Below are 20,996 nucleotides of genomic sequence, written 5' to 3'. Positions count from 1 at the left end.
ATCAGGTACAAGTGTAAGTAGCTCTAAAAGGAGCCTGAGGTTGAGTAAATGTATTTCCACTTACATCTTTGTACATCTTTCACATGGAGGGATGAACATCAAATGCTAATGCTAATATTAGTACTGACATGTTTTCATCTTGGAATCGCTTATAACCTTGTTAACAACCTCCTGGGGAGAACTCAACCAGTCACAGCCTTGTTGTCCACTCAAAGAGACTGGCAAAGTCTGTGGTGTCTTATACAGCTCTTGATTTTAAGTGTTATATTTCTTCCCCACAGTGACTGCAAAATCCTTCAGGAACTCTTAGACATTCTTTCCATCATGATTTCAAGGTCCTTGCACATTTAGTGGAGGGCAATTTACCTCTGGACAAACAGCCTCAATGAGCTGAAATTATTTTTAAGACATTTATAAAACACTGGGGACAAGTCTATAGGTATCCCGTCGTTCTTTGAAAGTTGCTTATGCCCAGATCGCTTGCGAGGTGTGACTCACCTACTATGTCAACAGTGTCCCCAGTGAAGTCTGTAAACATCAGCAGAGGAAGGGTTTGTTGTCAGCAGAGCTATGCACCTCACCAAAAACCCATAAGCTAAGCCCGCTGAAGCAATTGTGTGATAGCAGAGGTATCACAATAAAAAGGCTTCATAGCACAGGTAGGACAGCAAGATGGTGTGACTCACAGCCTAGAATTACAAACTTTGCATGAGACTTTGCCCATCATACTAATGCTCTGGGCACATTTCAGAACAACAATCTCTGGGCTATAGCTCTGTCAGGAGTTATAAATCGGGTCTTTCCCTTGGTGCATACTAAGATTGTATCAGAAAGGGCTGACCCCTCAAGACTGAAAGGTCACAGATTTAAGAATCTGCCCTGCTGAAGTGATTTGTAATGTGACTTATGGTTTTTGCAGTATTATTACAGCTTTTGTGCAGGGCTCAGAGCTCTAGACTGAGGGCCACGTGAATAGTGTGAAAACAAAACCACACACAAAAATATTTTGTTTTGCTGAGCAGTTCTGTTTGGCACATGATAAATTAGTATAACAAGTTCTATCCCCTCTTCAGCCTGACTTTGTGTAAGTCTTCTCATAGGTTTTGTTTTCTTGTATGTTTATGGGAAATCGTCCCTAAAAAGCTGCTAATTGTCATGTGTTTCCTCCTAGTAGGTGTTTTGATGACAGCTATGCTAGAAGCACTTCTGTAGTCAGTCTTTTTTGTCTGAAGTGTTAGTGCGAAGGTGTCTTGTCTACACTGAATGCTCTTCCCACTTCTACCCATGCCAGATCTTGGCTGGAGCCTGTGTAACCCAGACAGTCACCTGAATGTCCAAAGTCTTCTACCGACCTTAATTTAATCACATATTATTATCCATACTGGAATGAACAAGGAAGAGAGACCAGAAAAATAAACATATCTATTGCAACTGATTATCTCTAGCAGTTACTTATACAGTAGATTGTGTTGTTAGTATATTTGTTGCCTTTACAGAAGTGGAAGAAAGACGTATCTCTTGGTTTGTTTGTTAATAGCCAACTCTTGGTCATCCCAGTGGGATTATCTGAGCTGTGGTTTTATCACTATCATGGGTAGAGGATCCACTATCTTAGGATAGTAGCAGGGTTACATGAGTACAGTGACTCATGACCAAGGCTGTATTGCTTTCAGGGGGAGCTCATCACTGGAAGCAATGGAGCTGCTGTTTCGTGAAGCAGCTGTCTTCACACTGTGACAGCTTGGGCATTTTTGCATGTTGTTCCCAAGACTGGGATGCCAGGGATTGCAGTGCAGGCTCCATCTCCATTTGGTGATAGCTCCAGTTTGGTGAGGCTGATGAGCTCCAGCAGGCAAATAGCCCCATCTTTTTCTGAAATGACTGCTTTGGTACAACTTCCCAGGCAGTGCTCCTTGTCCAGGAATACGAGTCAGTAGACGGCAGTGTCACACAAGTACATAGACCCTGGCTGGCCTACTGGATCAGCTGGGTGAGGAGCACTTCCCAGGGAAGCACCATAGCAGGCATGCAGTGCTGTGTGTGAGACTCAGGTTTGACTCTGGCAGACTAACACTGCTGCTGCTGCACTGGGGTGCAGTAGCGGTATGCAGAGAATACCTCTGAGGGAACGAACCTCTGTCAAACAAGCATGCCTTAAATTGGTTCAAGCCTGCCCATAGGTTTGGCTGGATGCAAACAAGCCTTCTGTCTGTTCACTGTTCTGTGCTATCTAGTACTCCTTTTTTTGTGGTGTTATCCATACTATCCAAGCTTTTCCTGCTATTTGCCGGTATAGCGGCTCCCCTGTTAGCTCCAGGAACAGACTATGCTTTGACTGGATTTGTGCAACCTTAGGTGCAAGATACTCTTTGAATGAAGCTGGTTTTGGACACACATTTAGGTAGTGACTTAACTTATAATTTTCCTTTTCCTTTATCTTATTTTTTGTAAAGTGCACTGAGATCCACTACTAAATAATACTAGATATTCTCTCTCCCTCCCCTCAACTCTTCAGTCACTTTTTATATCTCCTCTGAATGTCTCAATCCCTTCCACAGTTGTTCCTCCATCATTACTCTCTTCTCCTTCATAGGAAAGCCTTTTATTTTAATTGGGTGATGTCTATTTCTCCAGCTGGTCTTTTTTTCTCATTCCCTTCCCAGCACACATCCCACGTCTCTTCTTCTCATTGATAGGCTGTAATTGTAATTTGAAGAATGGTTGATCTATGATTCCTTGGCTAGGGCCAGGGAGGTAACTGCAAGTTCAGCTGTCCGTTGCTGAGACACATCTCAGTATTTCAACCTTTAAAGAGCACAAGACCTCTCAGCCAAAATGAACCCCTGTACAGCAACTGGTGCATCCTGAAAAAGGGAGCTGGAGATCATGTGTTTCTTAATACAATTGCTAATTAAGAATTATTTGATATTATGTTGTTATGAACAAAAATATATTTTCCTAGGCAGTGTACAAGAAAGCAGAAATGTGGAGCACGCTTCTGATCACACAAGAGATGCACTCTGCTCCAAAATGTTGTTTCCTTCACTGATTGCTTTGTCGGCTCTTGCAGCTGAAGTCTGATATGATTCACCATTACAGGAAACCCAGACAACTATTTAGCAAAAATGTGCATGTTGGTAGGCAGATATATTGGAGGATAAAGTTATCTTGGGCAACTCAGACGTGGTAGTAGTCATCAATACAGTTTTTTAGCACCGATGTTTGTGAAGAATAGGATGACCAGACAATAAGGACTGGTGATGCAGATCCTTTCAGGCATGTCACCATACCCTGAAACACACTGCATCAGAAAAAACCAGAGTGAATCCTGGCATTATCTCCTTCAGGCTTGAAGACAAATTTGAATGTTTAAACCAGTTCATGGTTTTCCCTGCTTTTCCCCTTCCATTGGTACCAATGTGATGCAATTTCAGTGAGGGCACTGAAAACACAGCAATGTAAAACTAGTATCTGAAGTTTCAGCCAAGCCCAGCTGCTGTAATTAATGCTTATTATTACTGGGATAGATGAATAATAAATAGAGATGGTTGAAAAGTGGCAGTTCTATTTATTATCAGAAAATTAAAAAATATTTTACTTGAAAGTTAAATTTAAAAGGAAAATAAAAGCAGTTTTTGGAAACATTTCTGATTAAAAACTTTGTTTTTTGAAAACATCAGACCCAAACCCTTGTGCTAAAAGTGCATTTTGTCTTTCTCTGATTAGGTGTAAATCAGTAATCTTTTGACTATGAAAGATTTTCTAATTAGGAAAGAGTTGACTTTTTTCATCAAAACTACAATCAGAAAATTTCAACCATTTGTAATGAATCACCAGGTCCCTGAGGGCCCTGATGGGCCTCCTCGTCCCTGCCTGCATCTTCCCCCCCCGAGCCCTAACCCTGAGACCCCATCTGCCCATGATCCAGGATCCCACATCAGTCTCCAGGAAGCCATCAACGCCTGCCCTAGCAATGCCACTGCTTCAGCAGGGATGGTCTCCAGCTCCCCACAGCCCTGCCCTGACAGGCCATGGGACAACAATAATGGTAAGCAGGAATACTGCCATCAGTATCAAGTAGTGGACATAAAAAAAGTGAGCCACCATCAGCAAGTAAAAGCAGAATTTGTTGTAAATCAATCATTCATGGCAATTGCATGGTGAGTGTCTGCGTGCATGTGTGTCTATTTATCTCTCACACCTGCACGGATGTGGGGAGGAAGAGATAATCTGTACCAGAGGAATGCAGATTATGTTTATTTTTTTAATTCTCCTTACCCTTTTCCACTGAAAATACATAAGCATGAGTAACATGAGCTCTGTCACACTTTCCTTGGTGCAAATGAGATGCTGCCCTAGCACTGTTGTTTCTCGTCCTGTGTTGAGTCATGCAGCGTAGATACTTTATCCCGCCTGTGTCTGCTGTAAGACCACAGATCATGTTATCACTTTACAAATATAGCATATTAGTACATCTGGAAGGCAAGTCACGCTGTGGGGTTCAAACAGGTCTGACTGGCCATGAGCTATGTTGCTGCTATAAACAACCTCAGTGTCCCAAATTGAATAACTGCAGAGAACACTTGGGAGCTCTAAACACTCGTGTTCTTTAGTAGTAGGTAAGTGACAGTTTTGCTGATTATTGCGTTTCTTCAGATGTGTGGGGTCAAGGTGGGAAATGGTGGGGAAAGTGAGAAGTCATTATCAGGTCTTCATTGCTGCTGCTGTGCTGTGGATTTTTAAATGCTAATGTATATAGGAAAAATAGCTTTCAACACAGAGCATTAGTCCAAAGTGGTTTGTTTGCTGGATACCATTAAAGATAGTAAGATTTACACTGTGTCCACCACACATATAGTTCCTCTAAGTAGATTTACACCTGTGACAAATCCAAACTTTATAATTTAGGAAAGCTTTCAAGACTTACCCCGTGACTCAGTTGTAATAAACTCTTTCTATTACATCTCAAGGACAGACGCTGGTGTGAGAATGATTTTCAATAAAAAAATGCTTGGAGAGGTTGGTCATTTATCTTTGTTGTCTGTCAAAATTCAGAGTGGAATTTAAAAAGGTTTATAGAACTTCAGTTTGTGAAGGCCACTCACAGACAATCTAACTGGTATAGGAAATCTAACCTGCTAAATCTTTTGTGAACAAAGCCTATCATTTAAAGTAAAATGTTGTCATTATTGTTGTTATTGTTGCTACCATAAGTATTTATGTCCTGTCTATTACTGTCATGTTACCTTCTGTAGGCCAAACGGTAGTGACCAGTGCTCTTTATTTCAGTAGTAGTTAACTGAGAACCATTTCAAGGATCAGTGATGGATGATAATGCCCATTAGCCAAAGAGGTAGATCCTACCAAAGAGTTTAATCCACTTTGCTCTTCTCAGACAGAAGGTGAAGGTGGAGAATTATTCCAAGGAAGATATCCAGCTGATCATGCTCCCTGTGTCTCCTGTCCACAGGCATCAGGATGTTTCATGGGAAAGGCTAAAGACAGCTGTGGGGAAAGATGAGAGCTGATAAATACAGCTTCCACCTCATGACTGTGTGGTTGGATTTGGACCATTTGAGCTAAAATAACTTGGCTGCTGGAGTAGTTGAAAGTAGTGTCTACTCTTGCTTACCTAAACTGTCTGCCATATCTTCTTAAATCACAGAATTTGACTGCGTAGGAGCTGGTTATGTGCACTTTACTCATGATATGGGTTAAACGATCTTGTATCTAACACTGGAAATAGGACTAAGGTCAGATGTAGGTTTTTTCTCTCCTTCTGCAGTAGAGGAAGACACAGGTGATAGGATTGGATTCTTAGGTCAATGCATGGAAAATAGATACCCGGGAGCAAATGGAAATGATCAAAATTTTGAGGGTCTTTTGCTACTCTCAGTTAGGACTGGAAGCCTAATATAACATTTATGATGCTGTCATCCACATAGATAACTTCAGAGGCTGGACCATGTACATGAAAGGCAACAGTTGTAGCCTCACTTCCTGGGTATGATCCAGGTACATTAACCTTAAGACAAATGACAATAAGTCAGTGAAATATTGTGCTAAAAGTACAGATGGCATAAAACAGGTCTAAGAAACCTGACATTCTAATTTATGCTTAATTAAGATCATCTAATTGTATATGGAAACCTCCAAGTTTTTTTTTCACTGACACTGAGTGCAATTTTATTTGCCATGGGTCTTTTTATGAGTAATTAAGTGGGGTCTCTAATCAATTCTTAGCACATGCTCTAGCTTTCCCAGGACTTTGTTGTCTACTACCTAAGACAATCGTTTTCACATGCTGACTACAGCTACATTAATAAATTCAACTACCTTTAAAAAGATGTAATATACTTTTGAGCTTACTGTTTTTCCTTCGACAAGAAATAGCCTTAAAATACATGCCCATTTCAAATACATAACTCCACTCTCAATCTTATAAGAATTAGACCTCTCTTCAGCAACACCCAGTAAAAAAAAAAAGAATGGATTTATGTCACAGACATCAGTCCAGTGTTTCATTAGCTTCATTGTCAGTGGAAGAAACACTTTGAATAATTAGTCAGCTCACTGAAGTGCTCGGGGAATACATCTGTAATAAAACCCCTTGCATATGTAACATCTATCATACTTGATGGAAAACATATTAGTGTTACAAGAGTTGAGGAAGTATAAGGAATATAGTAATTCAGCTGCTAATTAATCCATAATTAAAGACCTAATTAATGAATAAACCTGTGAAAAAAATGTCTAAAAATCAAGATGTGAAGAGTGCAGTGATAAAGAGGAATCTTGTTTGTGAGAGTGGTTAATTTACATCTAGAATAGGAACTGATTAATGAAAACTGTCAGTAAAACATTGTGCTGCAGCACTGGACAAAGAGAAATGCACACATAAAAGTGTGTGGAAGCCAGGATCAGCCTTTGCATATCTATATTCACATATCTTTTTAATTTTATGATGTTCATAGTTATTTCTACCTGAAGTATAAGGAGTAGGTTAAGAAAAGACATATTTTCTCTCTTAGCTGTGGTATGCAAACAGTGCAAAAGTTATTTATTTGTGTGTGAAAGAGGCTAATGTCAGATTCTGTTCTTAAAAGCCTCTTTAATGAAATAGCTAAAGCAGAAAACTCAAAAAGAACTTGATTCATCAGAGCATTCAGGATTAAGCCCCATGATATGCAAAGACACTAATTTCTGAAATTAACTTCAGTGAAAGCTGGACTAATTAATAGCTTGAAAGTGTTACTGTCTGTCTGTGTTTGTTTACCTAGGAGCTGTCTGGCTGAGTCTGTGCTCTTGAGAGAGCAGGAGGGAATATTTCAAACTCCCAAAACATCTGGGCTCGCATCCAGGTGTCAGGACTGCTTTCTCCAGCCCTGGAGCAGCTTGTCCCTTTCCTTTTCTATTTATTCTGCAGTGCAGCTGCATTTGCGGGATCTCTGAGGACCCAGACCTTCAGGTGGGCACCCACTGTGATCCATAGCATTGCCCTGCCCACATGCTCCCCACAACCCAGCCATCACATGCATGCATATATAATCTGAAGCACAATATAATCTGGATGCCCAACCCAAAACTCTGACTGTCAAATCTGCACATTTGGCAAGTCTAGTGACAGGGGAGATAAACTAGCAGGGAGGATCATTCCCTGCTGGTACAGAACAACATGAGATTGTTAGTGGCAGCAAGGCTAGGTAAGGAAGAGGAGCTTCCTGCTTTGCAGTCCTCTCCCGCTCCCCAAATGGCACAGGGAAGCACTTCTCCACTTACAAGCTGTGCACAGTTAGCACAATATAGTTTTGTACTATGAACATTGTCACCATTTCTATTGCTCTTTCCATCACAGCATGTTTCTGTAATTTAATCTTTCCTTGATAACACAAAAAATGTGTTCAGTTGCTATCCAAATGTCAGGTTTCCTTTGAATTATTTAGAGACTTGTGAGATAATTGACTTGATCATTCTGAAGCACAGTATGAGCAATCTTATTTCCTAAGAAATTATTTGCAGGATTGGTAGGAAACATGTTCATCCACATTTTCGCCTATGTAACCCTGCCAGTAATATTCATGAGATTGCAGGAGATCTCCCACCATGATTATCTGAAAGAAAAAGGACCCAAGTGAACAAAGCTGTTAAACAAATTGAAGAAACCAAAACATCAATAATTTAGTGACTCATGTAAAGCAGCAAAGGAAAGTGTACACAATCCTGTTATTTAGGGCAATCAGGCCCCAGATGAACCCAGGAGGGCTGTAACAGTGACTATTATTGGCTGTATCTGTAGTATCAGTTGTTGGACAACTTCCAGACTCAAGACACAGACCTTGTTCACTGTGAATAGGCAAGTTGACCAGCATTAACAAAGATGCCAGCTATGTTCAGAGGAGGCTAGACTGTAGCATAATAAAGCCAATATAAATTTGGCTTATGACAAGACAGAGATAATGTTGGTAAGCAGGGAGAGCCATAGAAGAGTTGGTACAGTTAGTCGTGGAAGACTGCACAATCATCATATCAAAGAATCCTTTTCCTCTGTGCTCCACTACCTTACTTTCCAAAGAAGACCTTGTCTTGTCCTTAATTTTTTGTAGTATGCTCCTCAGTGCACTTATACATTGATATATCAGATACTGACATGAATGCAGAAAGGCTGTAAACTGTTCATTCAATGAAGACGCTGATTAGAAGATCATTTCTTCTCCATGGAATGACTTCTGTCTGGAATTCAGTGTTAGTTTTAGCTTATGTATCCTTAAACAGTTTGCTTCTTGCAGATCAGGCAGACCATGGCATCCTGTGATGCAAGCATGGGCAACTGGGGTGAAACTCCTTCAGCATTAAACACCAGGAGCTGCCAAAAGGCAGTCCCATTTTAAAAACAAGTTGTCTGATGGTTCCTCCATATCCCAATGCTAGTTACACTTCCAGATGTATGGCAAGTCACCATTTCCCTCCTTTTCATTAAGCCCGGGGGGGGACGGGGGGAAAAAGTCAAATCCCTGCTCTGGGTTCAGAGACCAAGTGCAAACAAACACATGTAAGTAGTCACGAGATCATTGGCTGCTGTCAAAGGTGGCTGTGGAAACATCTGGCAGGTCAGGTCTATGGCAGAGCTGTAAACAAGGAGTGGAGACATCGGTAGGTGAAGGGAGCAAGGGCATTTAAGGGGTAGCATACTAAATCTCTCCAGTTTTACTGGTGGGTCAACATGATCTGAAATACACATATTTTTGAAGCAACAGCATGAATAAAAATTAATAGGCAATAGTAAAAATTATAGACATTACAAGGCAGGTATCTTCTATTTTGTAGTTTTTCAAAATCTTACTGAACAGACTCTGTTCTAGAGCTTCTGGGTACTCCCACTATTTAAAGAAGAAAGCCTGAGGTAAATGCTAGAGAACTGTCTGTGTACCTTTAGGTGAATTTATACAACAAAATAAAATAAATGATAATATAAATGATAAAATAAAAATAATCCATGCAGATACTTAAGCAGATGCTTTTACTAGCAATAATATTTGACATTAATGTTGTATCATTTAAATGAAAACCTATGATGAGTATCACCACTAAGATTTTGCTTTTTTGCCACCTAATCCTCCAGATGCTTAAATATCAATATCCTTATATATATAAGGACTGTGTTTGATTTTAATAAGCCTATTTATATATGCAGTTAAAGGAATAAATTTTTTGCAAGACTGTTGTCTTCTGTTTAAGACCAGAAATCTCATGAAAGTGTCTGTAAAGGCATTTGTTTTGCTCTGTGCATGCAGGTATAGCTCATGGCAATCAGAGACCTAAAACCAAATATTGATAGCAAAGGAGTGCTCCTTTGTGAGCAAATGCTTCTTCTCACCTCAGCTGGTCCAGATAAGTGGTGGATTATTAAATTCACATGGAAAGAAATAAAGATGAGTTTCAGTGTTGAGATAGGGCCTGCAGTAGGGTAAGGTTAAGAGAGTTCGTGAGGAAAGGGGCTTTCTAAGGAGCTCTAGTGAAGGCACAGAGCTCTGGAATGGTGAAATTGAGAAAAGTTTGTAGGTCATGGTATTAGGGACTGAAAGTACAGCCCTGAGGGGATAAACATGAATTTGTGGTATAGAATGTAGGGAGGGGAATCTTGTGAGTCTCTTATTGATGAAAACTGGGACAAGGTTGCAGATGACCTAGCTTGCTAGTTGAGGACGATGACACGTCGCAAAGGTCATGGTGTTCAAAGGCAACTTTTTTTTTTCAAGGATAAATGCTATTTTTTTCTTCTCCCTCTTCTAAAGAAAAGTATAAAGAGAGGGAAAGAACGAAGCAAAGGGAAACTTATTTTCTCTGCCATTAGTATAAGTTTCTCTGGTTAGAAACTCTAGTATTGCTTTGGCAAATAATGCAAATTCTTATTATCAAAAAAGTTCTATTTTATTTTAAAATTAACTACTTAAAACATATGCTACTTAACAATATTGCCTTAAATGTGATCTGTAGCTTCTTATGAAGGGGAAACCTTGCAATCATTAGAAAAAGAAATGTATCCTGAACGGCCAGCTTTGTTGCTGAGCTAACCATTATGAGAAAGATAAGAAATCAGACTGACTTCCCAGTGTTTTGCCTTTTAAGGATATTGATCAAGGTCTTGTAGATTACTTCTTGGGAGGTGTAAATGACTAGGGATAAGATTATTTGCTTCCACAGACACACACACAAAACTATTTTCTCCACAAATTATTCACTTGTAAATGACATCTTTGCTTTCTCTTTATGTTTCTGAATCCCTTTTCCACTGGAAAGCACTTTGCTTTCTTTATCATACATTACTGAAGAACCTCATTTTTGTGATCTATCTCACTAATAACTCATAAGGTGGAATGAATGTTATAACCATGCATCATCTAAGAAAGGTGTGCTGATGATCTACAGCATAATTTAGATGTAGATGTCACCTGAGGAAGATGATATTAAGCTGCAAACTCAGTGTAGTTATGAAGCAGGGCCTTGCAGATACAGGTAATGGTTGCTTTTGTGGTCAGGACTTGTCCTTAATGAAAGCAAGGTTGCCTGTTTCTTGGGTGAGAAATAACTTGAGTATGGTTTTTTTTTTTCACTTGCTGCCATATTAGTGGGTTGGGTAATCCTCACAAATATAACCAAAATCTTGTCTTTAATAAGCATGTGCAAGTATGGAGTGTGAAAGGAGCAATGATGAAAAACAAAAGGATGGGGAAACTGGAAGAGGAAAGGGCTGAATTATGTGTAAATTTGGGTGGATAATCATGTGACTGCTTTGAGCAGGGCAGTTGGACTAGGTGACCTCCAGAGGCCCTTTCCAACCTCACTGGTTCTGTGATTTCTTACAATGGGTAAAATGCTAATAGTGTTTACCTGTGAAGAGCCCAAGTATAGGAGGGAACACAGGTGTGGAATGCCAGTCGAAGGGAAGAAGTTAGAAAGAAGTCTATAATGAGCATTTATCTACCCAAATGTAACTTCCCACCTGTGACTAATAGCAGATAGCTTTGGGTTTTCTTGTACATGCCTAACCTGATGATTGGAAGAAAGCAACTGCAGTATGTGAACTAGAATGGGTATAGCCCTATGTATTTCTAGAAATTAAAATTATTATTGGTAGTTGCTGATTCTGTCACAAGTTCATGCCATGCATGAGTCAGCACCCTGAAGAATCTACACTTAGGATCAGGTAAGTCTGGTTTCTGCCAGCCTGCCAGGCTCTCTTTTCTGGGCAACATCTCATTATCAGGAAAGCGGAGGCATCTGAACTTTGCGAAATACACATTCTGCCATCATGCTTGATACTTCATGCCCATCTTTTTGACTAGGATATGGGGTAAAGCGACAGCCCTGTGATAATTGGGTGACCTTTTCGGAGTTGTAGGTAGAAACAAAGTTTCATGCTTGTCCTGAAGAATAGTTCTAAAGCCTTAGCCACTCTGTGATCCGATCAGGATTTGTAGCTTTGCCCCTCCTGAAGAGAATAATCCTGAGGACTTATGATGGACACCTCTTACCGCCAACCCATGTTTCTTCTCTGTTTGGTTTTACCATTGAAGAAAAAACCTGATGCATTGCAGCCTAATCCAATTTCTGGATAAAAGCTGTATTAACTTTCCCAACCTGAATGTCTAATAAATCAGTGCCTCAAATGAAGAACAGATGACTTAACCTGGGAGACAGGAAGGTGACGAACAATTCAAGGAAGTAGAGTACTTTCACAGTTTATTCAGACTTTGTGTTGATTAAGGCCATCTAGTTCCAACAGAGGTCAAGTGTCCAGCTGCCACTTCACTGTCTCTCAGCAATTCAGCTCCTGCAATAGCCCTTCTACCAAAACACACTGCTATGAATTGGCCTATTAAAATGAATTAGATACTGCAGAGTGACTGCTGGTCTGCAGCTACTGTGAGAGGGAAGTCCTTGTCACTGAGTTTCTTGATTTGGGCAGCAGAAGAAAATGTTTTATTTTGTGCAGTAAACAGTTGCCTGTAAATTATTAGTGAATACATTTTAGAAGGGTGCAGCTGATTATAGATAAACCTTTCCACTGAGAGTAAGGTCACCATTCTCATTACACTGCTATTAATGGGGTTTTGACTCAGCTGCTGTCAGCAGACAGTTCCAGATAGGTTGGGAACTATTTTTGCCTCATTGTTAGTGCTTGTAAAGATAAACAAGTGATGGGGGCAGCTTTATGAACAGCAAAGATAGCAGTTTGTATAAACATCCTAAGATCCAGAAGACTATGTCATTGAAAACTACTGGTCTCCGACCAGTCTCTGTGCCAGCATTTGGAGGTATTTGACAGGGTGTTTCTTGCTGAGATGACAAATAAGGTGGACAGGTAGAAACCTTTCCTCTTGGCGTACCTATGCATAATCCTTTTTATTCCACACTGTGCATTTTCCAGAGGACATGAGGGTGTCTTGCTGGCTCAGAAGAAATTATTCCTTTATGTGTTACATGTTACAGAGAGATGTATAGGTGAAAGGGGGTGAAAGAGAAAGGGACAGCTATGAAGTTAAAAGAGGAAATATGCAGAGGGAAGAATAATTTCCCTTACCTACTCAGCATTCTAACAGAAGGACAGATAATAAATAGCCCCCGCTGAAGGATGTAGAGCTTGGAAAAAAATGATCACAGTAAGGTCCGAGGAAAAAGTAATAGATATAAACTTGAAAACACCCAGTAAAGGAAGGGGCAGATTGCTTTTTAAATGACTAGTAGATGGCCCAACAGGGTTTTCTTCTTCCTTTTTAAAAATTTTTTTTTGAGCTTACGAATGGTATAATAAATGTGGTGTCTAATGAAGCTTCAAGCAAAGTTTAAATAACAGATTTTCCTTTTCTCTTCTTTTATCTTGTTAGATGCAATTACTTTTAAAAGGCTTTGAACTTCTTTTTAATAAGTCTTTTTTTGCAGTGGTTCAGCAAACCATTTTATAAAGAAGTAAGCATGACAGAAGTTCTCTGTGCACAATCTAGCTGCATTTAGTGAAAACCAGTGTATTGTGATGATTGTAACCTCACCAGTGACTCCAAGGAAGTGAGTAGTTTTACCTATATTATCAAGATTAGTATCTGTACTTTTGTTAGTGATTTAGTAGGTCAACTGTTTCCTTTGTTTGTATTGAACCATTGCTACAGTGTAGGAAGGAACACCATGTTGCCTACACTATACATGTAGTAAGAAACACAGTGTTTCACAAAACGTAAATCTGAGGTCTTAATCTCTTGAGGTTGTTAAAGATACTACAGCATGGCTGTTTACTTGAGTAATAAGAAGGTAGTTTTCAAATTGGGTCAAGCTCAAGCATCATGCCTGCTAAAGTGAATGAAAGCTTTGTCATGGACTGCAGTAGGGGCAAGGTTTCTGCAAGAATTTTCTGTGGTTTTAACTGAATATGGAAAGCTTGATGAGTTAGGGTCCAATTCAGCTCAGTTCTAGGCTGCACAGCACCTGATAGATTGATGCCAAGCCTTCAACTGTTGGAATGCAATTCTACACGTAGTAATAAATGGAAACTATGTGTCCACAAAGCCTTCACCTTACCTCTACCTTAGGTAAGTTTTCATCGTATGTTAGAGGGCTGGTCTTTCAATGCCTTTCGTAGGTAAGCACCTTCTTATGCAAACATTGGAAATTTCCGAATTCCACTGGAACAGGATGGCTTGGATGCATAAAGATCCATACATGAGAATCCAAGATGAAGTGCTTTTGCATGATTTACGATGAATAAATTCTTTATGAGCTCTCTTTTTAATATTAGTTACATAAATTGTTAAAAAACCAAAATCTTTAAAGTTATTTTAATCAGTGTTACTTGATCAAATTAGTATTTCTTTGCAACTGTGTCTTTGTCTTGGAAAGGGAAAAGTGCAAGGTATACAAAAATTTCAACATTTAGCTGTTGCTACAGATTTTATGTAGAAGTCTGTTGTATGCTACGTTCATTACTGCCAGAACAAATCCCTAGACAAACTAGGTAAGACGGAAAGCATGTTGTGTTAATATTTCGTATGACTTCATCTTTTTTTCCCAGATAACTTCAAGTAACTTGATCATTTGGTTCCTTATTTTTCTCATTATTTCTATCCCAAAGTGTTCATGATGGCTTGCTCTTGCAGGAGAAGCTTAATGTCGACAGTATGGGACATCAGGTGATAATATTTGACTTTTCTCTCATAAGAGGACTGTGGGAAACTCGAGTTAGAAAGAACAAAGAACGTCAGAGGAAAGAGAAAGAAAGATTAGAAAAAAGCTCATTGGAGAAGTAAGTGAACTTTTCTGCTGTTCATTTTAAGTGAATCCATTATTATTATCCACTAACATTGCCATATAGTAAGCATTATCAGATGATAAAATTTTTTTTTTTTTTTTTGTGTTTGATTTCAATGATTTCTCACCCATTTTCCTCAGACGATTATAAGAGAAATGCAGCACAATCTGTGCTTTTATTTCATTAGTCCCTGCTATTTCCGATGTAGATTGTGATTTACTAATGGTGTATTTTATTGTCTACTGTGTGCATTTAATTTGAAGAGAAAAATAACACATTTTGTACCTTTCTATTGCTTATATGCTCTATAAAAGTATGGCTTTTTATTATGGAATTCATGAAAATATGGTCATAAAATTCAGTACTAAGAAATACTTTAAGTCTCTGTTGAGCTGACAGGAGAAACAAAAGAAATTAAATAAATCAACACATACAATTGCTTCTGAATAGGAGAGACAGGATAGAATAAAAGAATTATCAGAAGAATTTTTTCTTGTTCAATTGTTAAAGAGAGCCTTCATTATAATACTTACACCCACTAACCATGTAATTGTTTATATTATACTTAGCTGATGTTTTCTTTAAGCAATATTTTGGTTTCTTTATGTTCATTGCCATTATGGACGATGAAATATTATACTGTGCTCACAATGTTGGAAACGCATGATGTACCATTTCTCCCTTCTAAGAAGAGAACAAAGCAGTAAGAATAACTTTCTGCTTTAAAAAAAATGCAGAGGGATAAACAGTGCCCTTGTTTAAGACTATCATTGCAGTGAACCTTCATGTGGTGTTTCAGCTGTCTCAGGAGACCCCCATTCACAGATTCTCACTGTCAGTGCAGCTACATTGACAACAGACCAGCTGGGCCAAGAGGAGACCAGGGTGATACAAAGTCTGACTGCCCTTTTAGCAAGCCCTTTCTCTTCAAATCATCCATAGTCATAGTCTTTGTTCTCCTGTCTCTACCCAAAGCCTTCATTAAAAACCATAATCCTAACAAAAAAAAAAAAAAAAAAAGAAAGCAGCAGCTCATCCTTCAGATTAAATTCTCTAGCAAGAATAAGCTTTCTTTTTGGTATGAGCTGAGGCATATAAAAATTTTGCTGTTGTGAATGTTACCCTTACAGTGGAAAAGAGAAGTGAAAGGATTTGGGATGCAGCTTGATCAAACTGTATTTCTGTCTTGGATGTTACATTAAGGAGTGGCTTTCTGCAATTCTAATGCAGATGAAGTGGACAACTATCTACTGCTGTCTATGTGATCTAGTGGATCTTGGGGTGCCACTGCAGCCTTCTTCATAATAACAATATTATGACTAGGCATCCACACCTGTAGCTTCCAACAGTGTATGCAGTCATCCTCAGAACTGACAAAAGGTCAGTCCCAATGTGGACCTAAATGCCAACATCCCCCTGCCATGTTTTATTTTGGGTTTTTGGTTTTCTGTGGTGCAGAAGATAACTTATGAGTTCACTAGTACAAAAGCAAATCAGAAACACCAGGCATGGGGAACTTCCATATGTAAGAGGGAAAGAGGGTAGCCTTATATGCTCTGAGGTAGCTAATTTCAGCTCCTATGGGTTTTTTTTGTCAGTAGCATAAGTTAAGCCGTATAACTTATTGTGACTCATTTTCCTTAAAAACAAAACATTCTCCCAGCTGTTTCTGCCTGTGGTTATATGTCTGTAGGTCTCCCTCCAGCTGAAAGAGTGGAGCTTGAGTGCCTATTGTGCTCTTTTCCGTTAATGACATGCAAAGTCAGTTATCTTCCTGTACCAACTGGAGATGGGGAACTTGGGCTATGATGAAGTAAAAGGTTCCAAGTGCACTTTCAGCATTCACAAAGGACTTTTGTTTTCTTCCTTTAGCTTGCAATTTGCATGTGGTACTTTGTCTTGTTGCGCATCTTCATGCAATCAGATTGCTTTCCAGTTAGACCTGCTTCTTTTAGACCTCCTGGAAAAAAAAGAGGAAATACATCAGACTTTGTTTCCTGAACATGAGTGATCTGTATTTCACCTACTGAAATCAATGGCAAAGTTCATGTTCATTCTTACAATGCAGGCCTCATAGAATGGATAAAGCTGGTCAAAATCATAAAAATATTGCTACTAAAATGCAAAATTAGGTCAAAATAAAAATAATCTTTGTTCTATGAGGTGTGCAGTGACTGCTGGCCTTTAGGTCCTAAAGGTCAGATCACAAATTATTTCTTAGATACTTTTCAGTTCTTCCAAATATTGGGCCAAAAACAGGACAAGATTTTGCATGTTGTTAGCTCCAAAGTACAGAGAAAATTGTAATTATAATTAAATGTTTAATAGAAATAATATTTCCCTGCAGAAATAAATTTCATTATTTTAGGGAGTTCTGTGTGTGACCAAATTCTGCTATTCTACTCAGAGATTAAAATTTTACTACTGTCGGGTAGGTCCACTGAAATCAATGCTAGTACTTACTCTCAAGTCACAGCAAGAAAGTATTTTGGAAAGGATTGTGACCAAAAATGATAAAAAAAAGACATTCAAAGAGGCAGTTTCCCGCACTGAAGACTGCATTCTAGGTTTTAAGATTCTAGATATACACTTTTGCCAGCAGCCAGAGTGAATTCCCAAGTAGGGCTGAAATTAATAGTTTCTCTGCAAATGTGTTTGTGTAACAGATGAGTTTGGAATCAAGCCTGCTGAGGCTGCTTTGCCTTTTTTTTATTTTAAAAAAACAAAATCCAGTTTTTCTCAACGAGGTTACAATTCACTAATGCCCTTGAGATTGTGCAGTTCCTTATCAGCCATGTTGCTATGTAAAATGACCTGATAATATGTAGGGAAATGTAGGATGTGTTATTTGAGGAAAAACCTCCCAATTAACCTCTAGGGAACTTTGCTTGCCTTGGGGCAAGGTAATTTAGTTCATGCAGGGTCAGTAAACCATTAGATGTAAGATATTTCTCTTTTTTGACTGTTTTGTAAGAGGAAAACCTCACAAAGAAATGCAAAGCTTGAGCTGTGTTTGCATTAATGGTGAGGTCTTGTAAAGATATTGGGAATTTACAGGTTGGAACAGATGCTTAAGCAGCTAGCCAGTGAAAGAGGATTCTTTAGTACAGCCTACTGAGGATATTGTGAGAGGCTCATACATGGCTCTCTGAGAAACTGGTATCAGACCACTTTGCGTGGAGTTAATTCAGTCCTTTGTCTTCCCTTTGGTTTTGTGGTACTGTAGAAGTATGGCAGTTTAAGGAAGCCCTGTTCCTGGGGGGCACATATAAACCTGCAACTGAGTTTAAAAGAAAAAGAAACAGTATAGTGTTGTGCCGCAGTAACTTCATTTTACTTCATGTTCTTAATCTCATTAGACAAGCCCATTCTAAATCTCCCATAGGATATGAAACACAAACTGTTACAAAAATGTACACTGTTATGTGGCTATCTACACATTTATGAAAATCTGTATTATGGAAAGGAGTTTGTGTTTATAGAACTGTTTTATGTTTCATCATCTAGATTCTGTTAGCGGTGAACAATCTTATATTGTACCCTGAAATCCCGAATGCTGTCAGACTAACTTGATGTTGTATGATGATTTTCCTTATTAATTTTTCCTTTCTACTTGTCATTTTTTTGGAAAGGGAAAGGGAGTGAAAGTTTACAGTTAGATTTTTTTTTTTGAAGGATTGCAGCATGTTTGTCTTCTGTGTGAAAAGCAAGTAAGGTTAAAACTGAAGGCTGACAAATTAAGCGTTCAAGTAAGGAAATACCAGAGACTTTTGCCCAGATTAGCTATCTAAATCTTTGCTGTGAAATGGCACAGCCTCCCTGTCCACCAACCAAACATGCAGCAAAGATAACAGTTTGTTCAGCCACCTCTTCCAGTGTGTCTCTTCTCCAAAAATTTCCTCTCAAGGTTTGGCTAGCTAAATGTGCCTGTATTACTTTTCTGAGCCATGCACTTCCTGAATGTTAAAAGTCAAAAGAAAACTTTCACTCTACAGGCAGCAGACAGTGACTATTTTCCGTGAGAGGTTATGTATTTGTTTAATAAAATAGATTTGTCTCTTTCTTTCTGGCAAACTTCAGTGTTATAACTCTATTTGTACCTGAACTAAGATTTTATTTGTGATGTTTATCCTTATTCTCCCACTCAATATCCAATTCAAAATTTTTTCTAAGCAAGACTAAAAATCAAGCTGGGAGTCTTTAGCCTGAAACACAAATTATAGGCAACAAGTTTGGAGTAGGTCTGCAGCACTAATAACCACTTATTTGCCTTTGTTCTTAGGTGCTTGTGCATATAGACCTTGTGTATAATATAATGCACACAAATGGGTTGAAAGATAAAAGCTGCTGTTCAGCCACAATCCTTTACATCCCATGGAAAAACCTGGTGCAGAGGGACTCAAATTAAATCAATCCAATAGAATTTGAAGCAAATGTTGCTCGTCCATCACAAATATTAATCTGGGCTGAGCTCCAGTTTAACAGTACTGCTCTTATAAAAATTCCATAGGATTATTTAATGATCCTGTGTGGCTAGTGATTCTGATTTAAACATCACCCAGGAATGCTAAACTGGTGTCACCATGTAGTGTCCTGGCTATTTCTTCCACCCTGATTTAGAGGAAACAGTGCCATCTAATGAAACTTCCTTTCTTTACCTAAGAAATACAACTTTATCCTCAAGACCTCATAATCAGACATTGAGCAGTGGGTAACTGCAGAAGAAAGAGCCATTCAAAGAAACCCAGCTACCCCTCATTTACTGGGATGGCTCTGAACTCTTTACTGGCGCAAATTTATTGTTTTCCAAGTTGGTCGCTCCTTTGAAAGGTCCAATAATTGCATTTATTCTACACAAATTCTTTGCATCAGGTTGATCAGATTCATAATTTTGTGGGAGAATCTAAAATGCCAAGCAAGGAACTCCTATGTCCTTGAAAGGAAATATTTATAATAAAAAATATTTAATTATATGTTGTTAGATCTCTTTGCTGCAGATATACTCCATTAGTGAAGTAATGTTTGAGGAATGATTACCCGAAGACAAATTCAGCACTAACCAAAATGGAAATATTTGAATATTCCACTTCCCTGCTGATCCTATTTCATATCTATAGAGTATTGTCCTGAAAGCTTACTGAAAACAACAATGTATTGGGAAATAATTTGCCAGAATTAACCTTTCCTTTATACCGTTTACAGTCTGTCTTAGTGACAGGTGTGCCTTTGTGTTACAGATACAAAGGTATGAAACATGACTTTTAAAAAAAAAACTTAAGCAGCAAGCAATCAGCCTTTTTTAAAAATTAGTGGGGTTATTTGCATACTGAGGAGGAAATACTGGAGTAGTTAGCTGAGTGGAATCTTAGATCTCACCTGGGTTCTGCGTCCAGAAAAAATATTTTTTTTGTATTCATACTCTCACCTAAATTAGGCTTGACTTGGCTATCACCCACTTTTCGAATATTGCAAATAGTTGTTGTTTCTTTAATCTGACTGCAACTCTTTGATCAAGCTCTAGAGGAAGATAAAAATATTTTATTGCCGAATAGTAATAAAAAGACATAAACTTTAAGAGGGCTGTGATTTTGTAACTGACTCATTTATTTGGAATATAGGAGCCTTTAAAGTGCCAGGACCAGAAATTTAATTTCTCTAAAAGTATATTAGTGTATTTAAAGGCTGGTTTTATTCGTGTGGATATATTTTTTTTTCTGTTTGCCACACTGGTTTAGATGCCTTTCCTGTCTTCCCTGAAGAATCACACAATAGCCTCCAGAAACGACAAATGTGGTGGTAATTTTATTTTATTTGAGGATTACCACCAAAGGAAGACTTAAAACGGTCTTTGTTTTTATAAAGATTCTTTAAGAACACCATCATCTCAATTTTTTGACAGTGACAGAGCTGAGTGACAACCATGTAGCTGAATAGATACCTTTGGCTTGATCTCAGCTGTAACCTGCAAATGACAGCTTTGTAATCTTTGCTTAATGATAAATACGGCTTAATGTAAGTCACACCTCCAGGCGAGGAAGGCTCAAATTGATTCATTTGGTTAGTGTGTATCCCAAGGGTACAAGCCCCGACTGTAAATTGTTAGACCCTCTGCCCTTGGGATATATCATGTTTTCATTCTGAGACATACTGTACAAAATTATGCATATTTGTTGCTCCATTATTAATTCACTTTCCATCT

At 38.6% G+C, this 20,996-nt stretch overlaps 1 protein-coding gene across 1 annotated transcript in view; it reads left to right on the top strand.

Moving 5' to 3' along the window:
• Positions 1-4,516: 4,516 nt before the first annotated feature.
• LRRC2 (leucine rich repeat containing 2) overlaps positions 4,517-20,996 on the top strand; it is a 66,786-nt gene continuing 50,306 nt past the window's right edge. The window contains exons 1-2 of the mRNA XM_075079137.1: positions 4,517-4,619; positions 14,646-14,791. Coding sequence (XP_074935238.1) covers positions 14,667-14,791 — 125 coding nt within the window. The 5' untranslated portion in view covers positions 4,517-4,619; positions 14,646-14,666. The remainder of the gene's footprint in view (positions 4,620-14,645; positions 14,792-20,996) is intronic.

This window comes from Phalacrocorax aristotelis, chromosome Z (genome assembly GCF_949628215.1).
Source record: "Phalacrocorax aristotelis chromosome Z, bGulAri2.1, whole genome shotgun sequence".
NCBI classification, from domain to species: Eukaryota; Metazoa; Chordata; class Aves; order Suliformes; family Phalacrocoracidae; genus Phalacrocorax; species Phalacrocorax aristotelis.
The sequence above is the reverse complement of the archived record's forward strand: the minus strand, read 5'-3'. Positions and strand labels throughout refer to the sequence as shown.